The sequence below is a fragment of the Protopterus annectens genome, chromosome 7.part0 (assembly GCF_019279795.1).
Source record: "Protopterus annectens isolate FY-2018-M chromosome 7.part0, PAN1.0, whole genome shotgun sequence".
In the NCBI taxonomy this organism is placed as follows: Eukaryota; Metazoa; Chordata; order Ceratodontiformes; family Protopteridae; genus Protopterus; species Protopterus annectens.
In genome coordinates, this window is record NC_056739.1 from 427,664,887 (window position 1) to 427,692,182 (window position 27,296).

The 27,296-nt window shown below is 45.9% G+C and overlaps 1 protein-coding gene across 1 annotated transcript in view; it reads left to right on the plus strand.

The window, feature by feature from the left end:
* The window catches only part of NUP62 (nucleoporin 62), a gene marked incomplete at its 5' end in the record, with an annotated part of 873,863 nt that overhangs the window by 154,824 nt on the left and 691,743 nt on the right, over window positions 1-27,296 (plus strand). Inside the window, one exon of the mRNA XM_044076211.1 lies at window positions 17,749-17,880. Coding sequence (XP_043932146.1) covers window positions 17,749-17,880 — 132 coding nt within the window. The remainder of the gene's footprint in view (window positions 1-17,748; window positions 17,881-27,296) is intronic.

Here is a 27,296-nt window from a genome sequence, read left to right on the forward strand (position 1 = left end):
AGCAGAAGCAGTTCGCAAGTGCCGATCGGCCGACTCCTGAAATTTTCGTTTTCAAGTTTCAGAACCGAAGTCTTCAACTAAAAGCTAAGTACCCCGTTGGGGAAACGTTTTCTTGCTCCTTACCGATGTCAGTAAAAGTTAATAATTGTATTACTTGTGGGAAGCAAATACCTCATAAGGATTTTCATTTGTACTGTATTCCTTGCCTAGGCCCTGACCACTATGTACCTTGCTGTCGGTTTTGTGCTTTATTTAATCAGCGCACTATCCGTCGTCGGTACATTTTTGCTTCTAAATATTTCAGCTTTCAGTTTAATAATCCAGAAATGACGTCGGTTAGCCTTCCGACTACCGCAATACCGAAAAAACGCAAAGAAAAAGACAGAGACAGGCCGTTGAGGTCCAAAACCGCCGCTGACACTTCTAAGCCAGTCGCCAGTTCGCCGGTACTCAGTGAGGCACTTTTGCAGCCCCTGATAGCCATTACTTCTGATTCGCAGGCCTCTACTGAGACCCATTCAGAGTCCGGTATGCCACGAGATGTTTCACATATGGAACCCGTGGATGTCTCTACCTTGGATGGGTCTGGAGCCGCTGAGCAGGCACTGGCTTCTGAGGGTGTATTCAGGCCTACAGACTTGCATATTAAGCCGACTCCAACTTAATTACTAAGGCTTAAATCTCAATCTGTGTCTAAAAAAACAACGCCCAGGCCACATGTTCAGACCCCTATGCCTAAAACACAAATGATCAAAATGGCTGAAGATTTAATTACTGTAATCAGGGGTAGTCAGTTTGACCCCTGATTCCTTGCCTCCAGCCCCTAGTAAACCAGACAGGTACTACAGGGTTCCTGAGTCCCACAAATTCCTTTTCAAGAATCCTGTTGTGACCCTGAAACCATTTATCAGGGGCTCAAGGGCATTAAGGCTTCTACTGCTAAAAGTCCTACCCCTTCTGATAGAGACTCCAGGGCGCTGGATAGATGGGGTAAAAAGATTTATACTTCTGCAACCTTAGCATCAGGGCTTTAAACTGTTAATTCCATATGCTAAAATATCAACAGCATATCATGGGACTACTTAAACAGAAAATTATGTTGATTTCTGACTGTGTGGAGAATAAAGATTTACAGAATTTATTGCGTTCAGCTGAACAAGTTGGCAAACATACTTTGCAATGTGGTTTTGATTCTTTAGAGGCCTCTTGCTGGGCTGCTGTTACTGGGTCTGTGCTCAGAAGGCATGCTTGGCTTAAGGAGCAATATCTGCCCGATCATGTTAAAGCAAAACTTTTAGATGCTCCTTTGCAGCAGGACCACCTGTTTGGCAATAAGGCTGAAGAAGTTCTAAAAAAGATGGAAGATCAAGCTAAATCTATGCAAACTGTGAAAGATTTCTTACAAGTACAACCTCCTAGATTTAGTAGGTACTGGCCTACTAAGAACTGGTCCTTTCCAGCTCCTTCCAGAGCCACTCCAGCCAAACCCAGACATTCCAAAAGCACCAGGTTTCAGTCCCAAGGGACTTTCAGAACTAAGCAATGGGTGCTTCCACTTCCATATCTGGAAACAACAAGGCACCACCCTATGGTAAACAGTCTCAATGACTTCCCTTTAAAATTACCAAGCACTTCTCTCTTAGCCACCCTTTTGGGGGGAAAACTGGCTGTTCATTCAAGCAACTGGCAACTTATAACCCTGGACAAATGGGTTTTAAATACAGTGTCCCAGGGATACAGATTTCATTTCCACGCTGCCAACTCCAAACAGATGGCCAGACCTGCCCCCAAATCAGTGAGCAGAGGCTCAGAAACAAGTACATTCCATCCTAAACATGGGGGCAATTCAACAAGTACCAGAAGAGGAAAAGGGACAAGGTTTCTATTCCAGACTTTTCTTGGTACCCAGAAGAGACAAATCATGGCGTCCATTTCTGGACCTACCCACTCTAAAAACCTTTCTGGACATTCCAAAATTCAAGATGCTGACTCTTCACCAGTTACTTCTTATGCTAGGCAAGGATGCCTGGTTGGCAACTCTAGATTTAAAAGAGGCTTACCTGCATATCCCAATCAGGGAATCTTGCAGAAGATGCCTACGCTTCAAAGCAGGCTGCATGCATTATCAGTTCTCTGCACTGCCCTTTGGCTTGTCTACTGCACCCAGGGTATTCACAAAGTGCCTGGCTCCAGTAATTGCATTTTGTAGGCAAAGAAATATTCAAATATACTCATACCTGGACAGTTGTCTAATTCAGGCAGAAAGCCAGGGCATACTATTGAATCATTTGGCGTTTGTACAAAAATTGATAACTTCTTTGGGGTACACCATAAACATAAAGAAATCACATCTTGTACCCTGCCAACAAGTTGTATTCCTGGGAGCAGGCTTGTGCACAACTTCCCATATGGCTTTTCTCACGCCAGAGAAACAAGTTCATTTGACAGCCTACTTCAAACTACTGGCCACAAAGACCCAGCTATCTGTAAGTAAAATACTGCAAGCCTTGTGGTTCATGGCCTCCTGCATTCTCCTAATTCCATATGCAAGACTGCATATGAGGAAACTACAATGGTATCTAAAAAGCCTATGATGTCAACATTCTCAGGATCTAGAAGCAATGATTCCTATCATACAGATAGAGTTCCTTTGGTGGGCAGAGGCCTGCCACCAAAACAAGGGAATGCCTTTCAATCTACCCCCTGCCGCCCAAACCCTAACAACAGACTCATCAGACTATGCATGGGGGGCTCACTTCGCAGGGAAGTGCTTTCAGGGAAAATAGAACCCAAGTCAAATGCACTTGTATATCAATCAAAAAGAAATGTTAGCTGTACAGAATGCTCTGACAGCCTTCAAGGACCACATTCTTCCAGGACAATTAATGGTAAAGACGGACAACACCACTGTTTTGTGGTACATAAGTAGAGGGGAACCCACTCATACCCTCTCTGCAGACTAGCCATGGCTCTGTGGAACACAGCCTTGAGCTACCAAGTACACCTACAGGCTCAATTCCTGCCAGGAAAGCTAAATACACTGGCAGACTAACCAAGCAGAAATCTCATGGACCCACACGAGTGGAAACTGGAACCAAGGATATTCAATATGTTGAGAAACAAATGGGGGAGCCCAGAGATAGACCTGTTTTCCTCCCCTCAGAACTACCAATTGGACAAATTCTGCTTAAGGACTCCCCACAAACAAGCTTGGAAAGTGGATGTCCTGTCTTTCACATGGAAAAATCTATCAGTTATGCCTTTCCAGCTCTGCCTCTCCTCTCCAAGGTACTACTAAAGATCAAACAGGACAACCCAAGGACTATACTGATTGCACCAGACTGGCCACGCCAACTCTGGTACCCCCTTTTGTGCAGTGTGTCACTGCTGGCACCATGGCACCTGCCTCAGACCCCTGCCCTGCTGTCCCAGCTGGAGTGACAGAGTCTGCACCCTCAGCTTCAAACCCTGAACCTGGCAGCCTGGCTAATTACCTGATCTCTCCATTACCATCCCTCAGTAAGCAAGTGTTGGCTGTCATTCTGAAGGCAAGGAGACCTAGTACTAGAAAATCTTATGCTGAAAAATGGAAAAAAAATCTGTTCCTGGAACCAAACTCAGGGGACGGGCACAGCAGCACCCAATTTGCCTCTGATTCTTCATTTCTTAACTGAGGTGCTTCACAAGGGCCTTTCCTTTTCCTCCATCAAAATTCATGCCTCAGCCATTTCAGCTCATTACAACACAGAACCACCCCTGTTCTCTCATCCACTGCTGAAGCAGTTCCTCAGAATGTCCAAAAACTTAGGACCACCCAGAAGAGCTCCTACACCAGCCTGGGACCTTAACTTTATAATGTAAAAGCTCAATCTACCTCCCTTTGAGCCAGCTGCAAATGCAGAGTTGAAATTCCTTTCTTGGAAAAGCACTTCAGCAAGAAGGGTGTCTGAATTTCAGGCCCTTATGGCAATGGAGCCCTTTCATCATCTTTCATGCGGACAGGATGTCCCACAGGATAAATCCCTCCTTCATACCCAAGGTGGTATCCAGTGTGGCTCTTCATCAGTCCATTCATTTGCCAACCTTCTTTTATAATCCACAGAACAAAGTGGAACGAATACTACACTCCTTACATGTGCACAGACCGCCTAGATTTTACTTGGACAGGACTAAACCTCTCAGGAAATCTGAACAGCTGCTGGTTGCATTTGCTGCAGGGGCAGAAGGGAAGGCCATTTCAAAGCAAACAATTTCTAAATGGATAGGCCATTGCATTAATTTCTGCTATAAGCAGCATGGAAATCCTACCCCTCAGGAGATAAGACCACATTCAACCAGGGCTGCATTTATCTCTACAGCCTTCCTCAGAGGTGTCCCTACCAGGGACATCCTAGAAGCTGCTACCTGGAGTTCTGTACATACCTTCACCAAGCAATACCATTTGCCAATTTTCTCTAAATCCAGAGCTGGCTTTGCCACTGCAGTCTTGCAGGGCCTTATAGCTGGTCCTAATGCCTTCCAATTTCCTCCTCCCATCCTTAGCTTTGGGAATCTACCCAAATGTGATGACTGCAACAGTGAAACACGAAGAACATAGTACAGCTGTGTACACTTACCATAAATGTAGATGTTAGTGTATTCACTGTTGCAGTCCTAGTTACCCTCCCTCCAGCCCCATAACTTATTTTGGCTATACCTCTATTCTTGTTTACTATGCTTAAAGCTTTTTGGTGTATTTGCTTTTTTGTGGGAGGTGTAACCTTGTATATATAATTGCTTCCCATTATGGGGACACCTGACATCTGGGGCAAGAAAAACTGATGTAATGGCATCAGCTGCATGCTTTTTATACCCCTGACTACCTGACGTCACGGAAGATGAGACAGCAACAGACGCAGGACCCAAGACTTTGATAATCAGGCTGACTGAGGGGCTACTGCAAGCAGATAACTCAAATGTGATGACTGCAACAGTAAATACACTCTTAACATCTACTTTTATGGTAAGTGTACACAATTGTACTTTTTCCCAGGCTATCACTAGTGGTCTTGCTGGTGTCAAGGATTCACTGCCTCATCCAGATCTGTCATTTTGGTAAGTTTTCAAGTTTTTTTGCACTTAATTAACAAAACTCCAAACTTCAGAGCAGCCTGGTCACATGGTGTCAAGAAATAAAGCTGTGATGATTGTCACTCAGGCATCTGGTATTCGATTAGCAGTGTGGACACCTGAAGAGGACTGATGGGAAGATAGGCTTGAGACCAGCCTTAAGTTATGTACATTGGGGAAAGGGAGGCAGCTAGACCTGCCACTTTAGTGGCACCTACTGGTGGGTGGATATTTGTTGGAAAAGGCTAGACAATGTCATGCTGGTAAAGTGGTGTGAAATCTCTCTTCCCCAACCAGGCAGCTGTTGCAGGTTTGCAGTTTGATATCTGGTGGATTTAATTGGGTTGGGGTAGTGGAGCTCCATAAGTCAGCATTTGACCTGCCCTGACTCTGTCCTTCCAGGAAACAATTGGACTGTTTGACTTTCTTACCACATCTGGGGATATCTTCATTCTCGGAAGGAGGGACTGAGCTGATGTGGCACAGGTTTGGGAAACCAGTGGGTAAATGCCACTAAAAAAATAAAACCACATGGTGATATATTTAAGCAATATATATTCTTGACATGGCACACCCCTTTTGTGAAATAAGTCAGAACTGAGGTTTTATGCTTGCCATTCACAGTAACGCAAATTTGAATTACTACAGCAGAAAAAAAATTATTTTATTTTGTTGTACTTTGCTGTCAGTGGAAAATTTGAGCCTTCTTTGAATCTCAATTTCTTGACTCATGGCGGACTTGACACCGAGTCCCCTAGTCCCTTTTCTGCAGATTTCAGCCTAGATCTCACTTTGCTCTTAGTTTGTTAGCCTTATCCATGCAGGTAAATGGCAACAGAGTCATTAAGTTGTCAAGAAATCCCCAGATATTTCTGGCCAATGACCAGATAAAATTTGTCTAATTCAGGTTCATTAAACCTCATTTTCAGTGTGTTATCAGTATGAAACTCTGTTGTTTGGACAGTGAGGTACAAATCAGTGTTGCCTGTTGTACCAGATTTCTTGCCTACTTATATTGAGCAGTGTCAGATTTTGGAAAAAAATAAAATGCAGAGTTTTGAAGGATGGCCCAGGTAATGCAAATGTTTGTTGAAAAAGCCTGTCTAGCCCCATCAGCAGCTTTTTGCAAGGGGGAGAATTTTTTGCACAACATCCTCTATCATACTGCCAGTAAGTACATTACAGTTGCATTATACCGTGCATCTTTGTGCTCAATTCATTGACTTGTTTAAAAGCATCTGGTAAATATGCCAGTTTTACTAACCGCATTTCATTGTCGAGAGAAATTTGCATTTCACTGTGACATGTCTCAACTTTTTCTTGACAAAGAAATCCTGTAGTTGTCCTCTGAGCTTGTATATGTGTACCAAATATTTTCCAAGTCCCAACTTGCACTTCATCATCAAGTCCTTTCTCCATTTAATTTTGACTTTAATGGGTAGGGCTTAACTAAGTTTGAGTCGTAAGATTCTTACAGGTGTAGTAACCTCTGCCTTAAGTTCATGTGCTGAATTTTTGTAACCAAAGTTTCTCAAAGTAAAAAAACTGGCTTGCTATCTAAAGCCAGATCGGTGCTGTAGCCAGGTCTTTGTCCAAACCACTGAGCTGGCTTGAATGAACCCAATTTTCTGATAGCCTTGTCTTTCACTGTATCAAGCCCCTCTTCAGGTTCAAATCTGTTTTGCTGACCACATATTGATTTTAAGGCCTATAAAGTGAGTCAAGAATTAGATGTTTTTTAACCTGCTCTGGTGAGTTACCAAGGATTTTTTTGTTTGTTTTTGTTAAGGTGAATGCATCATCATCATCATGTATTTTGGAGCACATTTTTTGTAGCCATCTGTTCTTGAATGGTCAGGCAGGGATGTACCTTGTCAGATGCATCTGTTTGTAATTTTCTGGCTTATTGTACACATATTTCTTGACTTTGGAGAATCTAGTCATGCGTGTGTGCGCGCTTGTGTGTGTTGTGTTGAAGGATATGGGAAAATGCTTATTATTGTAAGCACTAAATAAGCTACAAATTACTACAGCACTCAACTTTCCTCACTGTCTAGAGGAAAACAATTTCTAGTACTTAACAAATAAGCAGCTATCCAGGCATGTCTGAGTCAGCCCCCGGTGTTTTCTCCTGTCTACCTGATGAATCTGGGCATCTTGGGGCAATGCAGTAATTGCCTCATGTACACAGACAACCCTTTCCTCCTACCACCCAACACTACAACCTGTGAGAGATGCACTTGTATAGCCAAACTGGAAGCAAAGCTCTCTTCACCCAAGACTGGACTAGACAGTCAAGAGGAGAAGGTAAATACTTGCACCACACCACACTCAGCACATAGTCCCTCAAAACCTACACCACCAAAACACACACATAGAAACACAAAACACACACCTACATTCTCGGAGGCTCTCAGTAAAAACCTGCCCAAGCAACAGGGACCTCCAAAGCAGAAACACAAGCAACCTCCACCACCCCCCCCCAACACAACCCAAATGACACATAGCCCACAAACTCAGTGTGCCACTCAACCACAGCCCATAAGGCATAACAACGTACCCAACACTCTAGTCATAGGTGACTCTATAGTCAGGCACACTGATGTACCACTCACCAGGCTAAACAAGGAGAAAGTTACTGTCAGCTGCCTGTCGGGTGCCAGGATCCGCCACATAACCCATGCACTCAGGTCACTCCACAACAAGTACAAATATGACACTGTCATTGTCCATGTTGGTGTGAATGACCTGAGACATACCTCCTTGGACTACATGAAAAGGGACATGGAGGAGTTGTCCGATCTTGTAGCCCAGGCAGGTATGACCCTAGCCCTGAGTAGCATCCTGCCATTACCCAGAATGATACCACAGTACAAGGACAAAATGATTGACTTCAACAATTGGCTAAGCTTCTGGTGTCATTCTAAGGGGATCCAGTGTCTGTCTGCCTGAGATGACATGATCGACAAGCCACGATGCTTTGCCAGAGATGGCCTGCACCCGTCGCCCCTGGGATTCCAGATACTGGCTAAGGCTCTAGCCGCCCCTATAGTGCCTTTTTTAGCAAGGTTCAAATGACAAATTCACCACCCTAACAGGTACAGGCAAGAAGAATCTGAGGGTATTGCTACTCAATGCTAGAAGTCTAAACTTCAAAATGCACTCTCTCGAGGCACTCCTTAAAATGGGGAACATCGACATCTGTGCAGTGACAGAGACCTGGTTCAAAGCTCCAGAGAGTACCCCTGCATTACCAGGCTTTAATTCATAACTCACCTTTTGGCCACGTAACCTGGACCGAAACACTAAAGGCGGAGGCGTGTCCATATTCATTAAGGATATCCACACCTCCAGGCTAGTTGCTCAGCATAATGCATCCGAGATTATCCAAGTGCAACTAACTCTGGGCAAGACCGGAATCCAAATTGTAGCTTGCTACAGATCCCCCACCATGCCCCAGGATTCCCACTCCTCATTTCTTAATACACTGGAAAATATTAGGGTACAACCTAACACCCTAATAATGGGCGATTTCAACTACCCTACCATTAACTGGGAAAACTACTCGTGTACCAACTCTTGTGCTCAACGTTTTCTGGAATTCATAAATTCCAATGCCATGGATCAACTTATACACACCCCCACCAGGGGCAGCAATATTCTAGACCTGGTTATTACCAACATGGGCAACCGGTGCTCCACACCAGAGGTTATTTCCTTCTTGGTCAGATCCGACCTTAAGCTAATCACCCTAGACATCCACATCCCTCCCCCACCCCCCATTAGGGAAACCACAGTAAAAATTTTCTCCAAAGCCAACTTCACGCTTCTTAAGACAGAAGTGGCAAACTTCACGACATCCATGCTGACTGACAATAGAGGTATGACTGCTGAATCCTACACAAATGCACTTTATAAGCACTTACATGAGTGCATGGATCGTGCAATCCCCAACAGAACCAAGATGCTATCCTCCAAAAAAAGGAAGCCAGTCTGGTGGTCCCCTGCGATAAACTCTACAACAGAAGAAAGAAACTGTTGCAAAAAAGAGTAAAATCCCATGATTGGAGAAACTCCCTGGTCAGCTTCAGTAAGAAGCTGAGATCCCTCATAAAATCCTCCAAAGCTAATTATGAAAACAAAATTGCCACTGACTCTAAAGACAACCACAAAGCATTCTATAGCTATGTCAAGAATCTCAATGGCAACACTCAGATGTGCTCTGAGTTACAGCACAATGACAGTAAATATACAGAACCAACAGATATTGCCAACATCCTGGCAGATAGGTTCAGTGCTAACTTTACCCCTTTGTCATCCCCTAAAGGGCCCATCTCTATACCAGAAGAATGCAAAGTTCCTGTAATTACAGCTGCACAGGTAAAAAACACACTATCCAAAGCCAAGAACACAGCATCCATGGGACCGGACGACATCCCAGGCTGTATTCTACATGAACTACAGAACGAACTGGCACCCCACCTTAAGTACCATGTTCAATCATAGCCTCACCTCAGGTTATGTGCCCACTGAATGGCGCACAGCGACAGTTATCCCACTCCACAAAGGGGGAGCCACCACAGACCCCGGAAACTGCCACCCCATTAGCCTAACGAGCCTGGTCTGCAAGGCTATGGAGCGTATCATCATGGAACTTATAAACAATGACATTGGTAATCTCCAAACTCAGGACCCCACCCAGTTCGGGTTTGTAAAAGGCAGATCATGTCTCCTAAACCTGATGGACTTTGAAGCAGTCACCAAAGCCGTAGATGAGGTTAAGGTGGTTCACACAGCCTATCTAGATCTCGCCAAGGCTTTTGACACCATCCCCCACTCTGGAATTATAGATAAACTCACTAAACTAGGTATAAATCCCTATGTCACAAGATGGGATGCCAACTGGCTCACTGACAGAACCCACACTGTGAAAGTAGCAGACTCCAAATCCAGCTTCAGACCAGTGACAAGTGGAGTACCACAGGGTTCAGTCCTGGGTCCTCTCCTGTTTGGTATCTACTTCTCTGAAGTACAGGCCAACACAGAAGGTCTTTGGCTAACAAAGTTCACAGATGACTGCAAGCTAGGAGCCATAATCAAAACTCCAAAAGATGTGGACATCCTACAAAAGGGCCTTGCTGAGACAGATGCCTGGTGTCAAAGCAATGGCCTCAAGCTCAACGCCAAAAAGTGCATGGTCTTTCCTTTTGTTAAAAACTCAGTACCCATGAACTACCACATAGGTGGTAGTCTACTTAACACCGAGAGTGTGATAAGAGACCTTGGGACACAGGTGGACAGTAGTCTCTCCTTTGATAATCACATCACCATAGTAGTCAGGAAATCCTTCTATGTGGCACACCTCATCACAAAAGGTTTCTCATCCAGGAAAAAAGAGGTCATTGTTCCCCACTCATTAGACCCATTATAGAGTACAATGCCCCTTTTGGTATGTACCTCACAAGACATCTACAACAACTGGAAAGGCCACAGAAATACCTCACAAAGAGGGTTACCGGCCTCAAAAGAGATGCCCTATGTAGACCGTCTCAAAAAACTGCAGCTTTACTCCGTTGCATATCGCCTACTCGGAGGCGATCTCTGCCTAACACACAAAGCTATGTCAAACCCAGAGCTTTTAGACATGCTCCACTTAAAGAAATCCCAATCCCTACTAGCTACACACTCTAGGGACTTAAACCTAGTCCCCACAATAAACAGAACATGCTGGAGGGATAGATTCTTGTCCCAGAGACTTCCCATACTCTGGAACAAACTACCTGTCTATATCAAACAAAGCTCCTCATTAGCACTGTTCAAGAAAAATCTTGATGATTGGATGGGAGATGGGAAATTCACCCCAGGGATCACTTCTGTGGCTCTGCTCGACAGTGGCACAGGAAAATAATTTTCTTGGGTGGCAAAAGCCAGGGTACCTTTGGCTAGGCTTATATAGGCCCTAGGGCCAATAGCCTAGTACCTACCTATGAACCTTAGTTTTAATGACTGCCTGTTGAGAAATTCTTACTGATGTGCTCATACTGCAGAGCTGGACAGAGGAACAGTTTAAGTTCAGCTATTTGATCTTAACGTGTGCCAAACTGTCAGATGATTCTGAGACTTCCTTCATAAGGGCTTGAAATAAAATCTTGCATTTTCTGATAGATTTCATGAAATATGTGCTCATGAACTAAGAATTATATAGTGCCTTGTTCTTTACAAGTACTTAAAGCAAAATTCAGAGTAAAGTGTTTTCAAATAAAAATGACCAAATGTTAAGTTGTCTATCTCGCCTTCATTCTTGCTGGATGGGTTCGGAGCCGACCTCGGCTCCGACTCGGCCACTCTAAAAGCTCGAGAGTTGGTTCCACCGGCTCGAGGCTCCCCTTATATCCCACAATGCTAGGCGTGAGTTACCCCAGATCTCGTTTGCCGCTACAGCTATCGAGGTGTGTTTTCTACCGGCTCCAGGTTAGTGAAAGTTAGACTAGTTTAAATTCTTAGACTTAAGCTAGCTTAGTGTATTTTTCTTTCCCCTTAGTGTAGTGGATATTATCCCTTCATATCCTTTATCCAGCCCCTTTTTTTCTAAAGAACTTATAGTTCTTTCCCTAAGGCCTTCGGGCCCTCCCTTCCCTATCCTTAGGGTGTGTATGTGTTGATTAGGGAAGTTTAACTTAATTACCTTTAGTTTAATATTCCCTTTAAATCCCTATCGGTGTAATCTGTGTGTGTGTGTTTTTTCTGTGTGTGATTACACTTAGGGTCCTTGAGTATGTCCAAGGATACAAAGGTCTCAGGCTTCAAGAAGTGTGACTCGTGCTGTCAGAAAATGTCTCTGACAGACGGTCACACTTCTTGTGTGTATTGCCTGGGACCTTTACACCTGCAGGACTCTTGTGCTGTATGCCATGGCTTCAGCCCTAGAGTCCTGCAGGAGAGAAAAAATAAACTCATTTTGAGGGTTTAATCAAGCCTGAAGGTTCCTCTCTGTGTCATCCGGGAAACCTTCTAAGGCTTCCAAGACCTCGGCTCCAGCTTCAGAGTCGAGGCCTAAGGCTTCGAAGCCTACTGCTTCATCGGCTCCGGCTGGAGCCGATGAGTCTTTGACTGCAGTATCTGTGGTTTCCTCTGCTCCAGCTGGAGCCGAGGCATTAGAGATTCCTGGGTCGGCTCCGATCAGACCATCGGAGCCGACATCTAGAAAGAGATCGAGGTCACCGTCCCTTGGCTCCGTTCATTCGGCTCCAGCGTCTCCCTTGCTGTCTGAACGGAGCCACAGATCTCACTCCTCAAGGTCATCGAGGCTCTCAGATCACGACCTCCAGAGGGTAGTGAGTAGACTTTTGAAGTCCGAGGCACTGGCCCAAATGCTCCAGAGTCCGACTCATCAGTCGATGCCTCAACTAGTTCCAATAAATATTCCTCCTCCGACTCCTTTGAGCTCGGAGCCGGGGCGTCTCGGGACCGAGACTGTGGTAGCGTCGGAGCCGATACAATTGTCTTCGGCTCCATCGTCGGCTCCGATTTCTTCTTTTGAAGAATCTCTGCGCCGGGCTTCTCTCGTCGGCTCCGAGGGGGTGAGTGGCATCGGACCCTTGTCCGACCCCCCCTCTCCCTCTCGGTGCTTCGGCGCTGGTGAGTTCGGCTCCGACATCGGTCTCGGAGCCATCTCTGTCGGTGCCGAGGGAGGTTCTCAGCTTCTCGGAGCGGGGACCTCTGGCTCTGCCGGACAGGGGTGCATTCGAGGTCATGCGGAGTGTGTTGGAACCTTGTTCGACTCCACAGTCGGCTCCGTCCGCCCCTCCTTCTTCGGTGCCTTTAGTTATGTCGACTCACTCCCTCATCCCAGACCGCAGAGAGCTAGCTCCTCAAGAATCCCCTGTGGGGATCTCATCCTCTTCCGAGGCCTCCCCTGAAATGGCAGGGGAGCCCCCTAGGAAGAGAAAGTGTAAGAGGAAGCACATAGACTCACCTGTGTCTGTCACCTCTGACACAGATTTAGAGGATTCCGAGGGTTCCCCACGTTCCCCTTCTGAAGATGTCTCTTTTGCAGACATTCTAGAGATCCTGAAACAGAGGGGAAATTGGCCAGCCCTTAACCCTTCGGAGGATGAATCTGTGCATCTTGAGGCGTTTGGCTCTCGCCCTTCCACCTCCTGGGTGTCCCCCCCCCCCCCTTTGATCCCCTCATGCAGGTGGTTGCAAAGAAGGCCTGGACGGCTCCTGATTCAGTGGACCCTACCCCCAGGAGACCTTCCAAATTTATAACAGCACCAACTGACAAGCAATTTCTCACAAAAGGTGTTTCTGTGGATGCTATGGTGGTAGCTGCTGCCACCAAGAAGGAACTAGCTGATCCTTCAGTACCTGTTCATCCCCCTAACAAAGAATCTAGGTCTATGGACAGGTACGGGAAGCGGATGTTCTCGTCAGCGACCTTTGCTATGGGTTCGCTGAATTACCTATGCCATTTTACTCGTCTTCAAAGGGACTTGATCAAAGAAGCGAGTGACATGTTGAGGGATCCTACGGCTGCGGGTTTTCAGGACAAGATGAACAGTCAGCTGGCTACCCTGAACTCCATAGCTAACTCCTCCATGCGCCTCCTCTCTTATGCGGCTGATGGAGCGAGCAGGGCCGCAGGGACAGGTGTGGCCTTACGCAGACATGCCTGGATGCGGCTATGCAACTTTGCGGACCCCTTCAAAACGTCATTCACTAATTCCCCGTTTGATGGATCATCTCTTTTTGGTCCTCAAGTGAAAGAAACCTTGACTAGGTGCGAGACAGATGGCAAGACTCTTTCTGCCGTCGGAGTCCGTTTCTCCACTCCTTCTAGGCCTTACCCCAAAGGCCAGAAAAGTGGAAAAATGTGGTTCCGCAAACAATCTCAAGGGACTTCGCCTGACGCACAGAGTCGGTTCCCCGCCAGAGGCAGAGGGGGGAACAACAATGGTAGACGTCGCCCTAGAGGCAGGGGGGGTCCGCAGAACCAGGGCAATCGAGAAGCCTTCTCTGATAAGCCCTTTCAGCATCCCTGAGGTGTTGCCCGACTGCCCACGTTCGGAGGCAGTCGGGGGAAGATTGTCACTGTACCCAGAAGCCTGGCTATCCCTGACTCAAGACAAATGGGTACAGTCCATCATTTCCGAAGGCTATTCCATTCCCTTCGTTCGCATTCCAAACCAATCAAAAAAATCCCTTCCAGATGTTCCACCTGCTCAAAGGGATCTTGCAGCTTTGGAAATTTCAAAGCTGCTTGCAAAAAGAGCAATACAGCCAGTTCCAGCAGACCAGCAAGGATCCGGAATCTACTCCAGGTTCTTTTTAGTTCCAAAGAAAACAGGGGACTGGAGACCAATTTTGGATCTCAGTATCTTGAACAAGTCAGTCAAGAAAACAAGATTTCGGATGGTCACGCTGCAGTCCATCCTTCCCCTATTGGGAAAGGGAAACTGGATGTGCTCTATAGACCTTCAGGATGCGTACTATCACATAAAAATGAACAGACGCTCCAGAAGATTCCTCCGCTTCAGGCTGGGAACCAGTCATTTTCAATTCAGGGCCCTGCCCTTTGGTCTCACCACTGCCCCTCGGGTGTTTACCAAATGCATGGCAGTGGTAGCTTCTCACCTGAGACGTCAAGGATTCCAGGTGTTTCCATATTTGGACGACTGGCTCCTCACAGCTCCCACCAAGCATCATCTTCTATTGGCCAGGGACTACACCTTTCGCATTTGTCAAAATTTAGGCTATTCAATAAATTGCGAAAAGTCTGTTTTGTCGCCTTGTCGTACTATTACCTTCATAGGCGCAAATCTAGACACAGTCAACATGTCTGCGAGACTAACAGATCAGAGAATAACAGACATACACAAACTGGTCTCGCTCCTCTTCAGCAGCAACAGAATCAAAGCCAGGTTAGTTCTGAAAGTGTTGGGGATTATGGCGGCTGCCATACCTCTGCTTCCATTAGCCAGATTCCACATGAGAATCCTTCAATGGATGCTCTTCACGCAATGGTCATACCAGCAACTTCCGATGTCCCACACCATCATGATTACGCGAACATGCAGAAATCATCTTCTGTGGTGGATATCTTCCCTCAGCTCTTGTTGGGAAGACCCTTTGTCCCTTCCTCCGGTTGCTACTCTGACAACGGACGCCTCCCTGATCGGGTGGGGGCATTATCAGGGCAGAACTGTCCAGGGCACATGGCAACCAGACGAATGCCACTTGCACATAAATGTTCTAGAGATGAGAGCAGTGCTTTTAGCGTTGCAAGCCCTTCAAGACTCTCTTCCCTTGGGAACGATAGCAATCCAGACGGACAATATGTCTGTAGTGTGGTATATCAACAAACAAGGCGGAACCAGGTCCTACCCTGTGTCGAGAAGCACTCGGACTGTGGCAATGGGCGATTTCTTCTCAGCGGTTTCTGATAGCAACGCACATCCCGGAAGTCCAATCAAATCGCGGACAAATTGAGCAGAGCTATCCTCATGCCTCACGAGTGGTCTCTGAAAGACTCTGTTGTGAGAGAAATTTTTCTCAAGTGGGGTCAGCCTTGCTGCGACCTTTTGCTACTCCCAAAACAGCAAGTGCAGAGATTTTTCACCCTATTCCCTTTACCAGGCCAACCCAGCAGAGATGCTCTAGTCCAAGTTTGGCCCCGGGACTTCTGTATGCATTTCCTCCCTTCCCACTAATCTCTCAAGTGATACAGAACGCTATCGCTCAGAAGGCCTCGTTGATCCTCATTGCTCCTTACTGGCCTCGACAGGTTTGGTTCCCCTTTCTTCATCATTTTCTGTTGAGCGACCTTGGCATCTGGACCTAGTTCCAGATCTTTTGATCCATCAGTCGGGTCAGTTTCATCGCTCCTTCCTCTCTGAACCTCACTGCTTGGTTCCTCCAGTTCCAACCTTAGCCAGGCTTCCTCAAATATCTCACTCTGTCCGAGATATTTTGATAGCTTCCCATAAATCTTCCACTCGAAAGATTTATTTGAGTAAGTGGAAACGTTTCACCTATTGGGCTCAAGGAAGGGACATAGATCCTTTCACTGCTTCCATCCAAATGGTCCTTGATTTTCTAGCTGAACTCTTCCATGCAGGTTCATCTCCATCTACGCTTAAAGTTCAATTGGCAGCTATTTCTAACTTTCATGTGGGCATTTCAGAGTCTGCCTTAATGTCCCACAAGCTTTGCAAAGCATTTTTGAAGGGAGTTTTTCTTCTCAGACCTCCTATAAGAAATCCTCCTCCTCCTTGGGACCTAAATTTAGTTCTTAGTTCTTTGATTCTTTCCCCTTTCGAACCTGCAGCCTCCTGTTCTTTAAAATTGCTATCATGGAAGACACTCTTTCTGGTAGCTATTACTTCAGCTAGAAGAGTTTCAGAACTTCATGCACTCAGCTGTCGACCTCCTTATCTGTTGTTCTATAAGGACAGGGTATCTTCTGAACCAACCCGTCCTTTTACCTAAGATAGCCTTGGCGTCTAACCTAAATCAAAGCATTGACCTTCCTGTGTTTTTTCCAGAATATTCTAACAGGTCTGAACAGAAATTGCATTGGCTAGATGTTCATCATCAGTTAAGGTACTATTTGGATAGAACCAAACAATTCAGAAAATCTGACCAGCTGTTTGTCTCTTATGCAGAAGGCAGAAAGGGACTTTCAGTTTCAAAGGTATCATTATCTAGATGGCTAACCTCTCTGATTTCCCTTGTTTATGAAATTAGACACCAAAAGCTGCCTAACAAACCTAAAGCCAATTCTACCAGAGCTTTGGCTACTTCTATAGCCTTCCAAGACAGACTGCCTATTGACACCATTTGTGCAGCGGCTACTTGGGCTACTCCTCACACTTTCATTTCTCATTATAAGTTGGATTTAGCTTCTAGGCATAGAGCTAACTTTGGTTCCACTGTTCTCAAGAGTCTGTTCCGTTAGGCCACCCGGGACAAGGTGCTAGGACGGTCCCATCCAGCAAGAATGAAGGCGAGATAGACAACTTAACATATAGAAGTTATGTTCTTACCATAACGTTCCATGTTAGTTGTCTTCTTCTCGCCTTCTTCTTAAGGCCCCACCCTCCTTCCCCTGGCCTGGACAGACCTAGAGGAGTTTTGATTGTGACCTCTCTTTCTACCACCTCTTACTTTAGGTATATGCTGCTGTGCATATTTTCCTGGATCAGGATGTAGGTCACCCTTCTCTTCTCCCTGGTTTATAGAGGTGGACTTTGTTTATAGTTATTCTGTTACTATTATAAGCTGGGCCTAGCTTACAAACGAGATCTGAGGTAACTCACGCCTAGCATTGTGGGATATAAGGGGAGCCTCGAGCCGGTGGAACCAACTCTCGAGCTTTTAGAGTGGCCGAGTCGGAGCCGAGGTCGGCTCCGAACCCATCCAGCAAGAAGAAGGCGAGAAGAAGACAACTAACATGGAAAGTTATGGTAAGAACATAACTTCTATTTTTCTTGCATTGCAGTCATGCTGTAGTTACTGACGGTTATGATTTATTGTTACATATGAAAAACTTTGCCATTGTTATGCTACAATGGCTATTACTGAAGCACTATGCTAATGTTTGTTTTGTACATTTTTTGCCTTCCATAATCTGTTTAGAGACTGTTGCTCCTACTCCTGCAACTACTGCTGCATCCGCTGCTGCTTCCATAACATCGAATGCACCTTTACTCTTTGCATCTATTGTGAGTTCCTCAGTGCCAGCCACTTCGGCCACACCTAGCTTCCTGTGTAAGTTTCAGGTTTGTGCTTGCAAAATGCAGCATTATCTAAGTTGGTTAATGTCATTGCAGATTTACTCTGATGCTATTTGTTTGCTTTTTGAAGTACTGGCTTTACAGGATGTAGATGGTGATGAAAAAGCATGTATTTTAGTAGAAAGTTTACATGCAGTTTCCAGTTTCTTGTTACTTGTTCATATATAACTGATTCAGCCACTGCAGTGGTGTATAGGGCTAAAGCCCTGACTACAACCCAGCGATTTGGGCATGTAACAGAGTTGGCTGGGAGGATGCGATGCTCCTATTCTGGGTGGGCTGGAGGATGTGTGCTCATAACACTGTAGTAGAGCTCTGGTGAGGCTGGAGCTCAGAGTGATGGTCGCTAGGCTGGGGAGTGGGATCAAAAGCATAGCGCACTCCCCTTAAGGCCGGGTGGGGAAGGAAGTGTCGCATTGTAGTTTCCTCATGTCCAGCCACGCAGCCATAACATGATGCTGGTATGCAGAGAGGGATTAAAGGACCATAAAAAATTCCAGAACCTTCATCACTTTAAACGCTTTGCCCATGCCTCCTCAGAGTAGAAAAATGACTAAGTTGCACCCTCAGAAAGAATGATGGACATGTTTATGGGGTGAGGAGGAAGACGAGAGATACTGAACAAAAAAATCAATGCAGAAGAGAAGTGCTGGTAGGTATATGATGTCATCCTGGTTTGTGGTATCTTTTGCATCAGTTCTTTGTGCTGCAAGTTCTGCTTTCTCTCCATCTCTGACATTTGATTCATCAGTTCTAACAGTCGGTACTCACTGCCATCTTGTTACTGGAGTCTGCTGTAAATCGGGCTGAATCTGCAAGTGTTAAACAATTATTTTCTTTGAACTTCTTCTTTCTTTGAAGTTCTTTTGTTTTGCATCCATTTGCTAAAATGTCAGTTTGGAGGCGAATGTGTAGTTTGGTTACACTTCACTGTACTTGAACCCTACCTACTCTGCCGCCCCCCCCCTTTCTATCACTATTTCTCAGTGAAACCTATTCCTACTTGTATTCAAGGCTGTCCTGCTCTTTGACCTTCCCCTTCCACTATACTCCAGTCTTCACTCTATACTTCTACCTCCTATCTCTCCCTCCTCTTACATTCTGTACCCCTCCTTTTCTTTTGCCTGGACCTCTTTTTGACACCTGTATGCCTCACTACACTTATTTTATTATTAGGTTCATAGGTTCATACTAGGCTACCTGCCCTAAGGCATTTATAAGCCTAGCCAGAGTGTGTTTGGCTTTCACCACCCATTTTAAATTAATTTTGCTACGCCCTTTTTCAAGGTTAGTATACTGTGCCTCTGTCTAACAGTGACACAGAAGTGATACCCGGGGTAAACCTACGATCTCCCATCCACTCATCAAGATTCCTCTTGAAGAGAGTCAATGAGGGACTCTGCCTAACCTGGACTGGGATTTTATTCCAGAGTGAAGGGAGCCTCTGGGTTGTGAATCTGCCCCTCCAGCATGTCCTATTTATTTCATTGCTGAGGTTCAAGTCTCTAGAGCACGTAGCTCGATGGGATTTGGATTTTCTGAAGTGCAGCATGTCCATTAATTCCGGGTTGGACATAGCTTTATATGTCAGGCACAGATCGCCTCTGAGCAGGTGGTACGCCACTGAGTGGAGATGGAGTTTCTTTAACCGGGCAGCATATGGCATCTGTTTGAGCCCTTTGATCCTCTTGGTGAGGTACTTTTGGGGTCTTTCCAATTGCTGCAGGTGTCTGGTAAGGTACATCCCAAAAGGGGCATTGTACTCAATTACGGGTCTGATGAGGGATGAGTAAAGAGGCACGAAGACCTCCCCTGATCTAGATGTGAATCCCTTCATGATTAGGTGGGCTATATAAAATGTTTTTCTAACCACTTTGGCCACGTGGTTTTCAAATGAGAGATTGCTATCAACTTGGGTCCCCAGGTCCCTAATTACTTCTTCCGTACTTAATGGATTACCACCTATGTGGTAATTTGTGGGCACTTTTGTTTTTGCCAAAGGGGATGACTATGCACTTTTTGGCGTTTTGCTTGAGGCCATGGCTCTGGCACCAGTTGTCTGTTTCTATGAGGCCCTTTTGTAGGATGCTTGTGTCGGCTGAAAAGTCGATTATGGCGCCTAGTTTGCAGTCATCTGCGAACTTGGTCAGCCACAGTCCTTCCATGTTGGCCTGTACCTCCGAGAAATATATACCGAACAAGAGAGGTCCCAGGACTGAGCCTTGTGGGACGCCACTTGTAACTGGTTTGGAGTCTGACATGGCTCCAGCAATTCTAACCATGTGGGTTCTGTCCTTGAGCCAGTTTGCAACCCATCTAGTGACACAGGGGTTTATATTTAAGCTGGTGAGCTTATCTATAATGCCCGAGTGGGGCATTGTATCGAAGGCTTTTGCGAGCTCCAGGTAGGCTGTGTGGACCACCTTCCCCTCATCAATGGCCTTGGTGACTGTTTCAAAGAAATCGACCAGGTTTAAGAGGCAGGTTCTGCCCTTAACAAAGCCGAACTGGGTAGGATCCAGTGTCTGTAGATCCCCAATATCTTTATTTATGAGGTCCATGATGATCCTTTCCATAGCTTTGCAGACCAAGCTAGTCAGGCTTATGGGCGATAGTTTCCAGGATCCATTGAGGCACCACCTTTGTGGAGAGGGACCACTGTTGCTGTACGCCACTCTTTGGGTACATATCCTGTAGTAATGCTGAGATTAAACAGTAGTTTTATGTTTGGGTTTAGCTCTTCTTGGAGTTCATGTAGGACACAGCCCGGGACACAGTCTGGTCCCATTGATGCTGTGTTTTTTGCTTTGGAGAAGGGCGGCTCTTACCTGAGTATCTGAGATGTCAGGGGGGCAGCACTCTGCTGGGATAGATATTTGCCGTTTTGGTGGGGAGGGGGGGAGAAGTTTGCACTGAACCTGTCAGCTAGGATGTTGGCAATGTCTGTGGGTTCGGTGTATTTGTTGTCATTTTGGACTAATTCTGAGCATATCTGGGAATTCCCACCCAGGTTCCTCACATAACTAACAAAAGCCTTGTGATTATCCTTAGTGTCCTGTGCAATTTTTCTCTCGAAGCTGGCCTTAGACGATTTTATGAGTGCCCATAGTTTTTTGCTAGTACTGATCAGATATGCCTTCCCTTTTTGGGATTTTGCTGTATCATATAGTAGCTTCCTCCTTCTATTGTATAGTTTGTTTATGGCTGGGGTCCACCAGACAGGACGTCTGCCTTTGGAGGATTGGGTCTTGGTTTTATTTGGGATTGCATGATCCATGCATTCCTGAAGGTGTTCATAGAATGCGTTTATAAAGGATTCTGCGGTCTGGGCCATATTTTCCACTGGCCCAGGGGCTTTGAAGGATTCCACCTCTGTTTTGAGGAGTGTGAAATTTGCTTTAGAGAAGATGTTCATTGTGCATACAGCTGCAGTAATCACAGATGGGTTTTCAGACGTCAGGCGGTCCCTCGGTCGGCCGAATTCCAAAGTCTTGGTCCGGCGTCGGTTGTCGTCGCATACTCTTCTGACGTCAGGAAGGCCAGAGTATATAAGACACAGCCGACGCCATGTTCTTCAGTCTTTTTTGCCGCGCGGTGCCCGAAGCAGAAGCAGTTCGCAAGTACCGGTCGGCCAGCTCCTGAATTACGAAAATATTTGGAACCGAAGTCTTCATTAAAGCTAAGTACCCTGTTGGGGAAACTTTTCTTGCCTCAGACCGATGTCAGAAAAAGTTAATAATTGTATTTCTTGTGGGAAGCAAATACCGCATAAGGATTTCCATTCCCTTTGCATACCTTGTTTGGGCCCAGACCACGATGTCTCGGCCTGCCGATTTTGCGCTACCTTCAATAAACGCACTATCAAGCGTCGGGCGGAGTTCGCCCAACACTATTTTGGTAAAGCTTTTGACTATAAAATGTCGTCGGACACCCCGACTACTGCTTTATCCAAAAAACGCAAGGAAAAGGACCGACATGCGAGGCCCGCGGTCTCCACCGACACCACGCCGAAACAGGCTCCACGTGGTCCGGTTCTCAGCGAGACGCCTTTGCAGTCCCCGACTACCGACGACACTCCTTCGGCGGTGTCTTCTGTACCCAAGACCGCTGGGTCATCGGCCCTTTCCCAGACTACAACCGAAGCGCCAGCTTATGTCGAGCCTACTAATGTGGACAGATCTACCTCCACCCATTGTGTATTTAGGCCTTCATCTTCTTTTTCTATTAAGGCCTTTACTAAATCCAAAGCAGCCAGCCATCACACTAGGCCTGCTGCTCAAGGCCCATCTCCTGGACCCATGCCTAAGAAACAGATGCTTAAAATGGCTGAGGACCTAATAACTCTTATCAGAGGTTCTCAACCCCCTCCTGACAAGAGACCCAGAGTGGAGGAAGTATCCCCCTCTTCTGATCAGGGATCCATTTTATCAGAGCATTCTGATGCAGAGGAACACTCTTATTCCCCTTTTGAGGATTCGGATGCAGAACATTCCATTCCTTCTGTATCCCCCCCTGAGGATTTTTCTTTTGGGGAAACCTTGCACACCTTGAGGGAACACTTCCATTGGGAAGGCCAAGACTTTTCAGACTCCAAGAAAAGACTTGGGGAATTTCTTTGGTTACCTCAGCACAGACCTCTGGCTATACCCCCTGTTTGGAGGTACTGGATGATGTCTATTCGGAGGCTTGTCTTAATCCTGATTCTCTGCCTCCTGCACCAGTAAAGCCTGATAGATATTACAGAGTACCCAGTTCTCACCAATTTCTCTACAAAGGCCATAATGCTGACCCTGAAACCATTTCACAAGGCCCTAAGGGAATAAAGGCCTCCACTGCCAAGAATCCACTTCCTGCAGAAAGGGAATCTAGATCTCTAGAAAGGTGGGGTAAGAAGGTATATACCTCGGCCACCCTAGCCATGAGGACCTTAAACTGCCAGTTTCATATGATTAAATATCAACAGTTCCTGTTATCACAATTAAAAAACAAAATGTCTCAACCTGAACAACCTGATTTAAGAGTTACAGGATATGATGCATAGTGCAGAACAAGTGGGTAAACACACCTTACAATGTGGTTATGATGCCCTAGAGGCCTCCAGTAGAGCGGCTGCTACAGGATCAGTCATTCGCAGACATGCATGGCTTAGGGAACAAAATTTGCCTGATCATGTGAAAGCTAAACTTCTTGATGCTCCTTTACAAAAGGATGTACTTTTTGGTACTAATGCTGAGGATATACTACGAAAATGGAAGAAAAAGCCAAATCTATGCAAACTGTCAAAGCTTTCTTACAGGTCCAGCCACCACGATTTAGCAGGAATTGGCCTTCAAAAAACTGGTCCTTTCCAGCCACTGACAAGCCCCAAAGAGGTAGATACAGACGCCAAGGGCAGAGGGCAATCACAAGGATCATATAGAGGCAGACAATGGCAAACTCCAGCACCAAGAGGTGGTGAAGACAGTGCACAACAATACAGGAAGCAAACCCAATGACTCCCTCATTTCCATGCCAAGCAAGTCTCAGCTGGCAGCACCTTTGGGAGGGAAACTAGCATTATTTGCAACCAATTGGCATATTGTCACAACAGACAAATGGATACTGGACATTATAAACAGAGGCTACAAATTTCAATTTCACACTCTTCCAAAAATGAGAGGCATGCCAAACCTACCACAAAATCAAAGGGTAGAGGCACAACTGCAAATTTCAAAGCTTCTAAACATGAGAGCTATACAAAAGGTACCTACGCACCAACAAGGTCAAGGTTTTTATTCAAGACTTTTCCTGGTACCAAGGAAAGGAACCAACTGGAGACCCATTCTGGACTTATCTATCCTAAACACATTTCTACTCGTACCAAAATTCAAGATGTTCACATTACAGCAACTTCTTCCCATGCTGGGCAAGGAGTTTTGGCTGGTAACATTGGACCTCAAGGAGGCATACCTGCATGTCTCAATCAGACAAAGCTGCAGAAGATACCTCCGATTTCTTGTAGGTTCAATCCACTATCAATTCTCTGCATTGCCCTTTGGCTTATCTACTGCGCCCAGAGTATTCACAAAGTGCCTGGCATCAGTGATTGCCTATTGAAGACTTCAAGGGATACAAATTTACCCTTATCTGGACGACTGCCTGATCCAAGCGGACAGCAAACATATACTACTAGAACATCTGGCATATGTAACACGGTTACTGCTTTCTCTGGGATACACCATCAACAAGGAGAAATCAAGGCTAACACCATCTCAGAAAATAACCTTCCTGGGTGCCAGCTTGGACACAAACACCCAGATGGCATACCTTACGCCAGAAAAACAAGGGCAATTATCTCAGTACTTCACAACACTAGCAAAAAGTACCAGGCTTACTGCAAGGAAAATCCTGCAGGCTCTGGGATTCATGGCATCTTGCATTCTTCTAATCCCGTGTGCAAAGCTGCATATGAGGAAACTTCAGTGGTACCTGAAAAATCTATGGTCTCAACACAGTCACAGCTTGGAAGCAATTATACCAATAATTCCATGTCTGCAAAAGGAATTCCTATGGTGGGCCCAAGCATGTCAAGTAAACACAGGCCTTCCATTCTGCAAGCCTCAAGCAAAACAAGTCATAACCACAGACGCCTCAGATTACGCCTGGGGGGCGCACATGAAGGACAGGTGCATTCAGGGCAGATGGTCCCAAAAGGAAAAGCACCTTCACATCAATCAAAAAGAAATGCTAGCAGTCATAAATGCAATTACAGCTTTCAAGGACTTCCTGCAACCAGGGCAATTACTCATAAGAACAGACAACACCACAGTAATGTGGTACATAAACAAACAAGGAGGAACTCACTCTTACCCCTTGTGCAGATTAGCCATGACTCTTTGGAACTTGGCTCTGGAAAGACAAATCGAACTTCAAACACAGTACCTGCCAGGACTCGAAAACACACTGGCAGACACTCTGAGCAGGAATATGACAGATCCACACGAATGGAAACTGCATCCACAGGTGTTTGCGGAGATAATCCAAGCGTGGGGGAGGCCAGACATAGATCTTTTTGCCTCCCACAGGAACCATCAAATGAAAAAGTTTTGTTCAAGGACCTTCCATCCAGAGGCCTGGAAAGTGGACGCCCTTTCATTCTGCTGGACAGCATGGACAGTTTATGCATTCCCACCTCTGCCTCTTCTGCCCAAGGTACTCTTGAAAGCAAGAACAGACAAGCCGAGGATGATACTGATTGCTCCAGATTGGCCAAGGCAACACTGGTATCCACTCCTGAGAAGCTTAACGCATACTCCTCCCTGGTCCCTGCCTCTAATACCTCTTCTGCTGACTCAGAACAACTACAAAACTCTTCACAGTCAGCTGAAAACACTCAACCTCGCTGCATGGAAAATTCCTTAACACCACAACAGACCCTACTCTCCAAGGAGGTGCAGGATGTCATTTTGGAGGCCAGAAGACCATCTACTAGAAAAGCTTACTCCGCAAAATGGAAGCGGTTTTGCTGTTGGAATGAGAAAAGAGGCCAGAACCCTAGAAAATTGAACTTGCCTCAGGTTTTACAGTACCTAGCTGAACTACTGAACAGTGGGCTCTCTTTTTCTTCAATAAAAATTCACGCCTCAGCCATTTCTGCAGAATTCAACACGGATCCTCCTTTATTCTCTCACCCACTCTTACGACAGTTCCTCAGAGGGGCTAAGAATACAAGACCTTCAAGGAAGCAACCAATTCCAGCCTGGGACCTTAATTACATGCTAGAAAAATTAACATTGCCTCCTTTTGAACCTGCTGCCACAACAGATTTGCAATACTTGTCCTGGAAAACTGCTTTCCTTCTGGCCATCACTTCAGCTCGCAGGGTTTCTGAACTACAGGCTCTCATGGCGGTGCAGCCCTTCCTCATCTTCCATCAGGACAGGGTTTCCCTTTGTACCAACCCATCTTTTATGCCAAAAGTGGTATCCAGGGTAGCCTTAAATCAAGCCATACACCTACCTACCTTTTTTCCTAACCCTCAAAACAAAGGGGAAAGGCTGCTACACTCTTTAGACATCCATAGGCAGCTACGTTACTATTTGGACAGAACAAAGTCCTTCGGGAAATCAGAACAACTTTTTGTATCCTATGCCGTAGGGGCTCAAGGGAAACCAGTTACAAAACAGACCATCTCCAAGGGGATTGGCCACTGCATACGGTTTTGTTATTCCTATCCTGGGAAATCTGTCCCTACTGGTATCAGATCTCACTCCACCAGGGCCACAGCCACCTCTACAGCCTTCCTCAGAGGTGTTCCTACTAAAGATATTTTGGAGGCAGCCACTTGGAGTTCTGTACATACCTTCACAAAACACTACCACCTGCCCTTATATTCCAGAACAAGAGCAGGCTTTGCCACTGCTGTTTTGCAGGGCATTCTGGCTCAACCCAGTTCTTCATAATACCTACCACCCTATGCATAGCTTTGGGACTCTACCCATCTGTGATTACTGCAGCTGTATGCACAATGAACATAGTACAGTTTTGTACCTACCATAAATGTAGATGTTCGAGTGCTAATACAGCTGCAGTACTGGTTTCCCTCCCTCCTTCCCCACTTGGTAAAGGCATAGGGCCTAACAACCTCTTCATACCACTTGACAGGGTTATCCTGCTATGTTTTATTTGCTTGCTTACACTGTTTTTGCTTTACATTGCATTGCTTGCATATGCAGATAAGCTTTATTTATGTATTGCCTTCCTTTTGGGGGCACCTGACATCTGGGGCAAGAAAGACTGAAGAACATGGCGTCGGCTGTGTCTTACATACTCTGGCCTTCCTGACGTCAGAAGAGTATGCGACGACAACAGACGCCGGACCAAGACTTTGGATTCGGCCGACCGAGGGACCGCCTGACGGCTGAAAACCCATCTGTGATTACTGCAGCTGTATTAGCACTCGAACATCTACATTTATGGTAGGTACAAAACTGTACTTTTTTCACTGTGGTTTTCTGGGCAGGGGGTGGGGTCGGGATGTGAATATCCAGTGAGATTAGGTTATGGTCTGATCTTACCAGTGAGGGATACACTTCTGGTCTGGAGCATAGAGCCCCCGTGTTGGTGATGATCAGGTCCAGTATGTTTTCCCCTCTTATGAGAGTGGTAACAAGTTGTTCCATAGCATTTGAGTTTATAAATTCTAGGAACCTTTGGGCTAGGGTGTTGGAGCTAGAGTAATGCTCCCAGTGTATGTTTGGGTAGTTGAAGTCGCCCAATATAATGGTGTTTGGAGACACCTTCATATTTTCCAGTGTTCTCAGGAAGGCCGAGTGGGGTTCCTGGGTTTGGGAGGGTGGTTTGTAGCAGGCTATAAACTGGAAGGCAGTTTTACCCACTGTTAGTTGCACA